General features: G+C 36.7%; 1 protein-coding gene across 8 annotated transcripts in view; it reads right to left on the bottom strand.

Annotated features, from left to right (window-relative positions):
* Nucleotides 1-7798, bottom strand: part of XRCC2 (homolog of X-ray repair cross complementing 2 (XRCC2)) — a 52026-nt gene extending 44228 nt beyond the window's left edge. For 2 of the 8 annotated variants that reach the window (XM_088888119.1, XM_088888120.1), the window contains exons 1-3: nt 7420-7798; nt 6453-6600; nt 1914-2077 (exon numbers count right to left, since the gene is read on the bottom strand). In XM_088888119.1, the coding sequence (XP_088744245.1) occupies nt 1914-2077; nt 6453-6600; nt 7420-7596 (489 nt within the window). In that variant the 5' untranslated portion in view covers nt 7597-7798. Of the gene's footprint in view, nt 1-1913; nt 2078-6452; nt 6601-7298; nt 7394-7419 lie in introns of those variants that run through there. The other 6 variants (XM_088888121.1, XM_088888118.1, XM_010257965.3 and 3 more) reach the window with 5 other exon arrangements.
* Between the last annotated feature and the right edge of the window lie 4900 nt (nt 7799-12698).

Raw genomic sequence — 12698 nt, 5'->3', positions numbered from 1 at the left:
ACTGAGCAGGGCAGTTCGACATTCCAGCATCTCTTCTTCTTCTTCTTCTCTTTTCTACTACTTCGGCTACAGTAATTTAGCTTTCAAGCCTATTATTCAGCCCTTACTTCAGTATGGAAGGAGTTGGACCACTATCAAGCTATAGAATAGAAACATGATGATGATGCTAAAGCCTATAAAAGTTGATTTCTCAGCAACGAGTTTTTGCTTTCTTGTTGGGACTAAACCCCATATATGAACCTCTTAAAGTTCAGATTTTAGGGAGTAAAGAGTTGTCTTCAGTTCAAGAGGTGTATGCCCTGGTTCAGTCAGAGGAAAGTAGACGGAGTGTGATGGTTACAACTGAAGGGGAGCAATAGGCAGCATTAGCTGCAATGGCTGGTAACAATATGGAAAAGAAAAATGACTCCAAGAAGGTTGATTATAAGGACAAGTTGTTTTGTACCCACTGTTGGCATTCAAGACATACATGGGACACATGTTGGGAGCTCCATGGGAGGCCAAAGTGGGCTGTAAAGAACCAAGAATAGGATAAGGTGCAGGGTCAGAAGAAGCCTGATACAGCACATAATGTAGCAAATGTGGCAGCCCAAAATACTCAGTTTGCAGGGGTGTTGACTGGTACTGCTTGGGAGTACTTTGCTGGTTCTGACCCCAAGTTGCACCCCTACTCTCATCTAACGAGTTGATCAACTAGCTAATGACTACTCAACACTTCGATAACACTAATGTCCCTATTCCCCAATAGAATACAAAGTATAAATACCTCATTGCCATACAATCTCATACCACTACCACTTAACGCAACACTTCTCATCCCCTTGAATTCTTTCAAAACCATCATCAATCGGTCCAAAATAAACAACCATATATCTTTACATATCTCATAAACAGGTGATATAGAGCCCAAATAGTTCTTTTAAATTCCGTGTAACTTTGCATCTTTAGAGTTTGGACAGTATGGGTATTTTGTCTATTTTCCTTTGCTGCTCCTCCACCCTCAGGTTTGGTTCATTAGGTCATTAGTAACTTATGTTCAAATTTTCCTCAGCAATGGTTAAGTAGTTTAGGAGTTATAAAGTTTTATTTGGACAGAAGTTTATTATTTACAATTCTGAAATTTTGAGTTTCCTTAAGTTGGACTTGGCAGATCCTATATATGTATCTGTGTGTTTTGACTTCTGAGTGCAAAATATGGCTAATGGAATTTGGAGATTATTTTTTAGCTATGTGCAACTTTTGGTGAGTGATTCTAAAACTCCTAGAGTGATTGCAAGAACTCTAGAAATTGTCCCTATTTTTGTCACTGTTGTCCCCTCTCTTGTTCTTTATCACAAGTTTTCTCAGTTCATCCATCAGAAGAACAAAAGCAATTGTTCAGCACTTTAAAGGGACTGAAATCAATGTAAAATGATTTTTCCATTCCAACCTGCAAAAACCTAGTTCTCTTTATCCCATGAACAAAAAGCTTACCAAGAATTGCCCCACCTAATCTTTGGTGCAATTTCTAGCATCCTAAAAACCCCTCTAAAGTGTCAATAAAAATTCCTATTAAATTTTCTTATTTTTATTCTGTAGAAATTTCGGCATTTAGTAGGAATTCAGACATGGAAAGCCCTCCTATTCAAATGACACAACCTTTTTAGCCCTAATAACACTTCATCCATGTTCCTCAAAGTCATGCCACACCTCACAAACCCAAACTCTAAACATAAACCCTCTCGAAAACATGCAATCTTATTCAGTTTTTTCTAATTTAATTCCAGTTCAGCCATGGATCATACCCATCCTGTATCACTGTGTCATATGAATGGAAAACCATGAAAGCAGATGTACTTCGGAAAGAGAATGATATCCTTCAGTACTATTTAACGATAGCCAGATGGACACACTATAAGCATTGAGTTCCTTACCTTAAGAGTAGACAAAAATTCAAAACTATTGTAGCAACAAACATACAAGAACCGTCTCATGCAAGCTAAGAATAGATCCTCATCAAAATCAGCTATTGTTTCCTTCGTTTCCTTATATTTACATAAACCCTCTTCTCTGCTCCAATCAATTTGATCACTTGATCCTGCATGTTTAAACATAAATTCAATGAACTAGATTGTTTGCGTCCATTCAAAAGGTAGGAATATGCAAGTCATATATAGTTAGTTTGCTAAAAAATGTATTGGGATGTATAAGAATTGCATTATGGAGTTTTAAATAATGCACAAAGAACAAAGATGAAAGAACCAAGAAAAACATTTTAAAATATAGATTTGGTATGATATACCATAGAGCAAATATCATAAGAAAAAACATAGGATAAGATCAGCATAATAAGGCAAAAAGAATGAACAAGGAGCAGGAAAGACGCAAGAAAGTGAATTTCTTGTTTCTGATTTGACATAGAAACTATATCCATTATATATACATAATTACATATATGGATAAAAGTGTTTATAAGTTTTTGGATATTTTATCCTTGTAATAACAAAAAGAGGAAAAACTTGAAAAAAAATAACAGTGCTTCACAATCTCACCTCATTGTCTTATAAGATGTATTCACTTCATATCCTCAACCCCTTCAAATGCAGCACTCAAAGTCCATTATATAAGAAGAAATGTTTCAACATATCCTTGGTTTCAATTTCGTCTCCTTCATAACCAATCATTCTATTGCATTCAAACAAAGTTTCAAAAATGAGCAAGCAGGATTATACTATTGGATTTGACCATGACCTTCAAAAGTAATATCCAGCCACACTTGGCTCATTAAAGGTGGTGGTAATACTAGAGGACTATTATTTATTCCAAAGATGAACACAAAGAAGATCTATATGTCCTTAGCCATAAGTGCTCACCATCTTTTATAATTTTGCTTGGTAACTGAAAATTTTTGTCCATAATATGAAGGATCAACATGGTTTGTTACAGCATGGCATATGATATATCTGTTTTAATTATTTGCAAACAAAGAGCAGGCTCATTGTTGCTCACCACTCTGCCTCGAGGATCAGAGAGTGAAATCAAACAAAATTTAGTGTTTAATTTAATGGATACCCTCCTCAAATCAATGTCTGCCTGTTTATCCTCTAGTTAATGAACCTGTAAAGAATTTGCAGATCAGGATATCCAAAACCTCTGGATAGTTGACCAGCTGTCTTGCTTCCCAGATCTGATGTCTCAGTTGCAATTGGTGCCTTCCATTTCCCCTTTCAGCCAGCTAACAATCACCTGTGAATCTCCTAATCAAATTTCGAAGGTTTAAAATCTCTGCCAATTTGAACCCCTTTAGAAAAGCATGCATCTCTGCTCTTATTGTGTTTCACAAGCCTATTGACCATGAAAATGCCAATGAGATGTCCCCCTTGTGGTCACCAAAAGCACCATTAATTGTAACAAGCTAGAGTCAGACTATACATAGTCAAATGGCAAAGATCCACCTATTTTGAGGAGACTGGATACATTTCTTTTTAATGGAGAGTGGGAGGAATTTTTCTCAGACTTGGTTCAGGAAACTCTGACTTCTGCTTTATCAAATCAGAAGTCGATCCTCTTGAGAAAATTTCTCAAACTTGATATGAGCCAAACCTTTTAGATTTGAATATATGTGACTTAAACACCCTCTTTTTTGTGGCCTTTGAGGAAGAGAAATGGAGGAGTTATCACTTTGAAAGAAGGGCACATTTAATTTTGATGAGGAAGCTGATGGCTCTATAAGAGGATTTAAAAGTTTGAAACAGAGAGGTCTTCACGAATATTGCAATCAAAACAGTTGAATTGCTCAGAAAAATGGCAGATTTGGAGATCAGAGGAAAGGGATATCTTATCTAGGGAAGGCAAAAGGGAGGAGAGTGTGAGAGGGGAATTATTGGAGGTGATTCATATGGGAGAAGTCATGTGGAGACAAAAACCTAGAGCACTTTGGCTAAAAGAGGGAGATAAGAAAACTGCCTTCTTTCATCATCAAACAAGAGGTAGAAGGAGAAATTATTTCATCTATAGATTGGAGGAGGAAAATAAAATCATTAATGATCCAAAAGAAGAGACAAAGGAAATTAGAAATTTCTATATCAATTGGTACAAGGCTACCCCAAGTAGAAGGTTTTCTTGGATGATGTAGAACTGGGTAGGATTAGAGAAGGCTTAAGGGACTGATTGGAAAGGAAGTTTGATGAAAGGGAAGTATGGTCAGCAATAAATATTATGAAGAGTGACAAGGTTCCAGGTCCAGATGGCTTCAATATCTCTTTCTACATGAGTTGTTGGCATGTGCTAAAGGAGGATGTATTGAGGATGATGAATGAATTTTGGAAAGAAAAGTTCATTGAGAGGAGTGGAAATGTAACTTTTATATCTCTGATTTCAAATTGAAAGGGGCATCTAGAGTCAAGGACTTTAGACCAATCAGTTTGATCTCAAGTCCCTACAAAGTCATTGCTAAGGTGCTATCTAGAAGATTAAGATCTATCTTACATGATGCTGTGGGTCCAAACCAAATGGCTTTTGTGAAAGGCAGGCAAATTCTTGATGGGGTGATGACTGCAAGTGAATGTGTTAACTCAAAATTGAAAAACAGACAACAAGGTTTAGTTTGCAAGCTCAATATTTATGATCATGTGGAATGGGGATTTCTAGAATATATCTTGGCAAGGATGGGTTTGGGGAAAGGTGGAGAAGTTGGATGCTTACATGCATTTCTTGTCTCTTTTTCAGTTCTTGTCAATGGTATATCCACGCCTTATTTTCAAGCCCAAAGGGGCTTGAGACAAAGTGATCCATTGCCACCTTGGTTGATTGTTTTGGTGGCAGAAGTTCTAAGCCACTTGTTATGTAAAGGAGCAGAAACTAGGATGTTTGAAGGGTTTAAAGCAAGAAGAAATAGAGTTTCCATTACTCACCTTCAGTTTGTGGATGACACATTGATTTTCCTGGATGCATCAATGTGCAAGTGCTGAATTTAAAAGTGATCATCGGATTTTATGAAATATTGGTAGGACAAAAAATCAATTTGAAGAAGAGTGTAATGATTGGAGTGGGTGATATCCTAGATTCTCTTTTGTAGGATTGTGCAACATCTTTGGGCTGTTTCATGGGGGATTTTCCTTTTACTTATTTCAGTCTCCCTATTGGGGTGAAAGCTTCAGTCTCTTCAACTTGGCAACCGGTTCTTGATAGGATAGATCAAAGGCTGGCAGGGTGGAAGGGGAGGTATCTATCTCCTGGTGGAAGGATTACTCCTATAAAGAGTGCTATCCAATCTCCCGGTATATTACCTTTCACATTTAAAGGCACCAGATTCTGTGATAAGTTCAACTGAAAAAATGCAAAAGGAGTTCTTATGGAGAGTTAAAAGGTACTGAGAAGAAATTCCACTTAGTTAAATGGGATAAGGTCTGCAAGGAAAAGAAAGACGGTGAGCTAGGGATTAGAAGGTTGAAGATTTTCAATAAAGCTCTTTCAGGAAAATGGTTGTGAGCTAGCACAGCCCACACACACACACACACACACACACACATATATATATATATATATATGTATGTATGTATATAAATTTTTATTTTCAACTTTATTGTGATTTTTTTCATTCCATTTTATTATTTCATATATAAACAACTGTATACATCAAAGTTCATATGAAATTAAATTTTAAGTTTTTATTGAATTTTTTGATAAATAATTCTTTTATTAGATCAAGAAATAAGCTAATACAAGTATCCCTTGGAGAGGTGTGAGCTGCAACCTTTCCTAACAAAGAACAAAACAAAACCAAACTACAATTGTGCCCAATACAAAAGTTCCCTAGCTACCCCTTGCTTTGCTAGACAATCAGCCAAAGCATTTTTTTATTGAACTTGTTGTCTATCTTGTTAATTAAATTCAATTTTTCTTAAAAAAAAATTGTGCCAGCCTGTAGCCCACTAGGCCAGCATCTTGGGCCATGCTAGGCTTTCCCTCTTGGGGGATTCATGCTAGGCAGGCATGGCTCTCTACAGTGCGGGTGGCCTGCAAAAGTGGGCCATAACCCCACATTGCACCTCTATTTATTATCAACAAAATACTTTTACCATTATGAACCAAAAAAGAAAGGAGAAAAAAATATATGAAATGATGTCATAAAAGCACTGTCTGAATTCCATCCTCAAGTTTCCAAAGAAGCACCAATGCGGCATTCTTGACCCCAATCCCAGTGCCTAAATCCACCATGATAATTGGGAGGGGGCATTCAACATATGATTCAAGTAATTAGGGAACAGAATTGTGACAAAACATAAAACAATAAAGACAATTCTAGATTGACCTCAAATAACATTAACAAGAAGTCAATAGAAAAAAAAAAAGCCCACTAAAAGAAACCAAGTCCAAATAAAATGCAAATTTAAACCTAGAAACCTGACATTAACAAAGAGTTTAAAAACAATAGAAGAAAGTCTAATAACAAGTGGAAAAATGAAACATACTTTTAGTTTCCATTATGCGCAGCTTTAGCGATTGTGAGAGGCGTAGAATGTCAAAGCGACAATCCAAGTCAATGTACATAACTAGACGCTCCAACCCACCATAATGCACACCATTCCACTGTTTGGGAAGGACGCAACTGATTGCAGCCTGCATGTAGCACATTTGTTACATAAAGCATTAGTTTACCAAGTGTATGACTTTAACAATCTAAGCTAAAACTTGAGGGGAAAAAATAACTCTAGAGGACACAGTGACACAGACATCCAATAATTTGAGAAAAGGAGCAACAGGCTTCCTGTTAAGTTTAGCCTGATGACATTGACATCTGGGTCTTTGAAACTAATCCTATCTTATTTCCTCATATCAAAAGGCATTGTCAATGAACGATCCCTGCTTCCCCAATGATTCTTGAAACTAATCCGATCATTGTCAAGGATTGTCGATGATCGATATTTTTGGTAGGAAGCAACTCAAAGGAATGTCAACATTTATATGATTTTACATTGTAGAAGTGATCAATGGTGCCTGTTCTTTCATTCTCTGGACTGTAAACATTAATATTCTAGCTTTCTCTTAAATTCAACTGTAAACACTATGAATTAATCAGAACCTCATTTGACAAGTCATACGAAATACAATCAAGTTATAATGCATGCAACAAATTGTACATGCTTTGCATTCGAATAACCAAATGTGACTTTCCCGCAAAAGATCGTGATCGGATTCGAAGCAAAGTGATAGACAAAGAAAAAGAGAAATTTTAGGGTCCTAAAGGTTAACCGACTTGGTTTGACGTGTTCCAATAGTACCAGGCTTCCACGTCGCTGCCAAAGAAAAAAGTTTACCTGCGAATTGACAAAAGAGCTTGTCATTCCAACAGTCCTAGGGATTTTGTCACATTGGCCAATTATGTATCAACAAATGAGAAGAAAACGATGACAAGATGACTGATGCAGAAGAGGATACCTGAATTAAAATCTCGGTTTTGGCGGAGGGAGAAGGGCCCACGATCTCAACGACGTTACCGACACGTAGGGGAACACGGTGAAGAGGAGGGAGAAGCAAGAAAGGACGTTCTGTTAAAACCCTTTCAAGCATTTCTTTGGCGCTCTCGTTGGTGTTAATCCACTCTTTTATCGACATTGCAGAGTTTGCTAGCACCTCTCTCTCTCTCTCTCGCTCTCTCTGCTCTCGCTCTGATTTTCTGTTCAAACGCCAAATTTGTGTAAAGTGGCGCCGAAATCGGATTCGGTCGTAAACAGACCGTGCTCGCCCAGTCCCTTCCTGTCTTGCATTGAGAATATCTCTATGAAAAAATGCATATAGATACAGATATATTTGCAATACACGGCTGTAAAGGCTTCGATTTGGTATCGTTTATGTTTATTAATAAACGTTTGTACTTTATTTGTCGGTAAAACCGAAAAATGCAATAATTGTAATCGTTTGTGACAATTAGACGCCATTTTAGCGTAATAAATAAAAATTTGATGTTTGTGAAAGCTTCAAAACATAATTTTTATAAATATTTGACATACACATAAACCAAAATTCATTATTTATTTTGGATGTATGCAAAAGAGCAAGAGAGAAAATTTTGAAATGATACCTATGTGGCATCATCAATAAATAACATCACTTTCATTGAAGGAGCCAATTGTTTTTCAATAAAAAGCATGGAATGGGACCCAGCCGGGTTAATTGGAATGGGATTAACAGAATTTTGAGCAAGCACAAGCATACCTAGGCACGACTTGGGCCAGTTAGCCCGAAACAAACTTTTTAAAAATTCGGTTGGATTGAGGGTGGTTGTAGGGTTGAAAAATATGGACCTTATTCAATTATGAGTTATTTGTGGAAAATTACATATATTAATCTTTTTTCTTGGGAAAATCCTAGATTCTCCTTGACTCTCTCTCTTTCCTCCATCCCATTACTCTTAATTTGCCATCTCAGCACCCTCTCCTTTTCTATTGGGTTCTCTCTCTTCTCCTACAATTCATGTTTCTCACTTTTTTCCTTAATTAGTTCAATATATGTTCTATGCTCTCCTTCACTTATATTTCTAATTCTTCTCTATTATTTCCACTTTTATTAAAATTCAAATGAAATAAAATTTCTAATTTATTCTCTATTTTATATTTTGTTAAGTATTTTTTGTTAAATTTTTATTAAATATAATTGGATTTAGGTACTGTGAAATTTGTTATTGGGAGTGGGGACTCACATTAAATGTAATTGGGTTTAGATATTAGGTTTGGAGGTCAAAACCCAACCCTATGGGCTTTTGATAAATTGGTCCTATAAGTTTGGGATGGTCGGGTGTTCGAAAGTTCTTGTGAAATTGCCATCCCTACTTAAAAAGCCCATCTAGATCAATTTGGTGATAACTTTTTAAAAGTCTTTGAAAATCATAAGAAGAAAAATAAGAGGGAGATTTTGAAAAGAAAATTTTTCAAAAACTGAGCTAAATTGGTGAATCCATTTTAGAAAGACTTTGAATCTTTGGTTCTTGTAGAGTTGAGTGGGGTTGAGCTATGTTGAAACATTTAATCGAGAAGGGTTTTATTGTGTTCTTCACTATAGACAATTTGGAACTTTGTTGATTATGAGAGTCGGTGGGGTCTTGCTTAGTGTATAGGCACTATGTCAACCTATAAGGTGAGGTATGACTAAGGCCTTATTTGATTTCGCTTGTAATAAGTATTTTTTATAAGTACTTAATATAAGTGTTGCAACTATATATTAAGTGGAAAATAAGCACTTGTTGGTATTTGGTAAAAAATAAGGAAAAAGTGATTATTTAAAAAAGAAGTGCTTATTAAAAAAACAACTTGAGAGTTTATTTTTTAATACCCAAAGTACCCTTGCATCTTCTCAAGACCCTCATCTTCCTCATTTGAATAGGGTTGAACATCCTAGCGGTGGCACCTGTTCTGGGAGCGACCGATGACCATCGAATAAGCTATAAACTCACCAGCGATTAGGTCAGTTTCACTTTTGGAATGATTTTTTTTCTTGCATATTTTTGGTTTATTTGAGATTTTTAATGCCCGGAACCCTCTTGGCATTGTTCAACCTACAAGGTGAGGTATGACTAAAACTCTAGATAAACCTAGTTGGGGTGACGTGTGACCAGCATTGAAGAAAACTGGTTAGGGAGTAGAGTGACTAACATTGTCAAAATTGGTTATTGCACTCTTTGATCGACTAGTGGATTTGAAATTCTCATCATGAATAAGCGCAACAATATTTTGTATAAGGTGTGGATTCCATGTGGGCTTCATGGGTATGGAATGTTGGTGTATTCACTGGTGATAAGTTGCCTAGACCGCTATGCATGATTTTGTATCCAATCCATCCAGTCCCATAAAGAACCTTATAAACTTTACTAATTGAACAACACCTACATTTTGTGGCTTCTTAGTTATTTCTTAGAAGCATTGGCCAGAAATTGAACAACATTGCAAGAGATTTTTGGTGGAGTTGGAACGATATGACAGAAGACATATATCTCAAGGGGCGGGATCAACTTTTTAGACCTTTGTATGAAGGAGGTCTTGGGTTTGGGACATGTATTTAAAAAACAATCTCCCTTGTCATGAAGCTGGGCTGGAGGTTGGAATGTGAAAGGTATAGATGTTGGGCTCGAATTTTTAGTACATTCGGAGGGGTGACACATTATGGACAGCCCATCAACTTGCTTGCTCATCTTCTACTTGGGCTAGCATTCTAAAGGACTCGATTCATTTTCCCATGAGAACAAGCTTTATCCTTTTCCTTCAAATTGTGATGACTCGAGAGTGGCTTCTCTTATTGATCCCTTAAACAAAGTATTGGATCGTAGTAAAATTTTCAGATCTTTGGTTCCTTCATTGGAGATTGTATTCTCTCTACTCGGCGCAACCAATATGATAGGATGACTTCGAAGATTCTATGGTTTGGACCTAGACAAAGTTGGGTAACTTCTCATCCTGATCTCTTTACAAAACCTTAGTTCAAAATGAGGCTTCCACTTCCTCCAGGTTTATTGCCTGTCGGCCCTGTCCCAGCCGCACATGGGAAGACTTTTGGAAGTTTAAGCACATCCCGCTAAGGTTTCATTTGTTCTTATATATGGAGGTGCATTTCAGGGGTCCTCTGTCAACAAATCTTATCAAGCTTTCTATTCATGTTGAAAGCAATTGCCTGGTATGGTTTTTAACCTTAAACATGCATCCACTCATTGCTTCATGAGGTGCCATGTATGAAACTGGTTTGGTTTGCTTTCCATGTTCGAATTGACTCTCATGATGATTGGGAGCTTTACGGTTTAGAAAAGTTATAAAGGGTTGCCATTTTAAGAGTTCAAACCGTACTTACAAAATTGGTCCATACACTCACCTCACAGCCCTTGCAGCCCCAAATCAGGAACATCTCCCTAGTATTTTATATTCATGGGAGATGTTTCCAACACATGGCTGCAAGGGCTTTGAGGTGGGTGTGAGTACCAATTTTATGAGTTCAATTCTTAGGACATTATTATCTCAGCCCAAGCCCATCTTGCTGAATGGAAGTGGAACTGCTACACACACCTACATCTTCTTTTGCTCCCTCTCATAAGTTATTGAAAGCACCAATTGTTGTAACTTGATAGTCACCAACATCCCATTGGTTCTTGAAATTCGGGGCATTCGTTTTTGGGATTTTGAGAGGAGGAAAGTTGGTCAATGGGATTTTTTGGTTCCTATTGACCAAGAATCCCATATTCTTTTTTCAAATTTATGTGGGGACCAGGGAAAGTTTATTTTCCTGGGTGGATAAATTAACTTTTCCGTCATGGGAAAGTTGCCAACACTTGGATGGAACAAAAATGCCCCTTTTAATAATAGAATTTTAATGGCTAATATGGTCATTATTTTATTTACCTGAAAAATAAAAGAACATGAATAAGCGCACTTACTCGGATAAGTGTATTTACCCAGGTAAGTAACTTACCGATCGAAAAGCAAACAGGGCCTCAATGTTTATGGTTCTAGCTCAAGTGAGAGTGCAGGAGTAGAGCCATTAAACTCTATTAGTGACTTGCATAAGATTGACCATCCTAGGAGAAATCAGATTGCTATTCATAGACGTGCCTCACACCAACCTTACAACACATAGCAGCTGTGCATTGGGAACATTTTCCCATGAATGACAACATCAAGCATGGGAAATGTTTTCAAAGTATGTGGTTGAAAACGTTGTGAGTTTGGTATGGCATGCATTTTGTGAGGAGCAAATCTGGTTTCATCAGAGGAACACTTCAATTTGTAAGAGAGTTATGTATCCAATGTACGGACTGGATCTAGTAGGCACAACATTTAAAGTGCTCATTGAATGTGCTTACAATGTTGTGCCTACTTCATCCTAGCCCTCCAATGTATAGTTGTTGAGAGTGATTATTTATCTCTAGTCAAATTTTTGTTGGTAGAGCATTCCTCACAGCATTGGTGTATTGCCAATATCATTATAGATTGTAGTAAGGGGGCATTCTTTTTTTGGATTTTGAGAGGAGGAAAGTTGGTCAATGCAAAATCTCATTGACCAAGAAACCCATGTTCTTTTCTCAGATTTATGTGGAAACCAAGAAAAGTTTATTTTCCTGGGTGTCACTTACCCAGGTAATTGATACCCATCTCCTAGGTAGGGATGCAAACAGATCAGATCGGATTCGAATCAGGGTACATCCAAATTCGATCTGACATTGTTCATTTTGGATTTGATCCGATTCAAAGATCCAACTAGATCTGATAGGTCTTGATCTGAATTCGAATCCTATCGGTAAGTTAGATCTTCGGATATGATCCGGTCCAACTTGTTTTCTTTAAAAATTAACAAATTATTAAAAGAAAAATAAAATATACAAATTTAAATAATAAACAAAAAAATGAGTGTTTTTAATTATTTTCATCATATATATACATGTTTTTTTATAAAAAAATAAATATATCAAATTTATAAAAATACAATATAAATAATATATATTGGATTGAATAGGGGGTGATCCGAATCTGATCCGATTTCTGATCGGATCCTATTATCCGATCCTATATCCGAAGATTTGAACATGGGCAATCCGAATTTGACCAAATAAGATCGGATTGCACCCCTACTCCTAAGTGGGTAAATAACTTTCCCACCTGAGGGGAAAGTTGGAAACACTTGAATAGGATAAAAATGCCCAAATGTTCATTGCCTTATTTACATGGAAAATAAAAGAACAT

Source organism: Nelumbo nucifera, chromosome 5 (assembly GCF_055504915.1).
Source record: "Nelumbo nucifera cultivar China Antique chromosome 5, China Antique-T2T, whole genome shotgun sequence".
In the NCBI taxonomy this organism is placed as follows: domain Eukaryota; kingdom Viridiplantae; phylum Streptophyta; class Magnoliopsida; order Proteales; family Nelumbonaceae; genus Nelumbo; species Nelumbo nucifera.
Note: the sequence above shows the minus strand (reverse complement) of the source record. Positions and strands in the feature narration are given on the sequence as shown.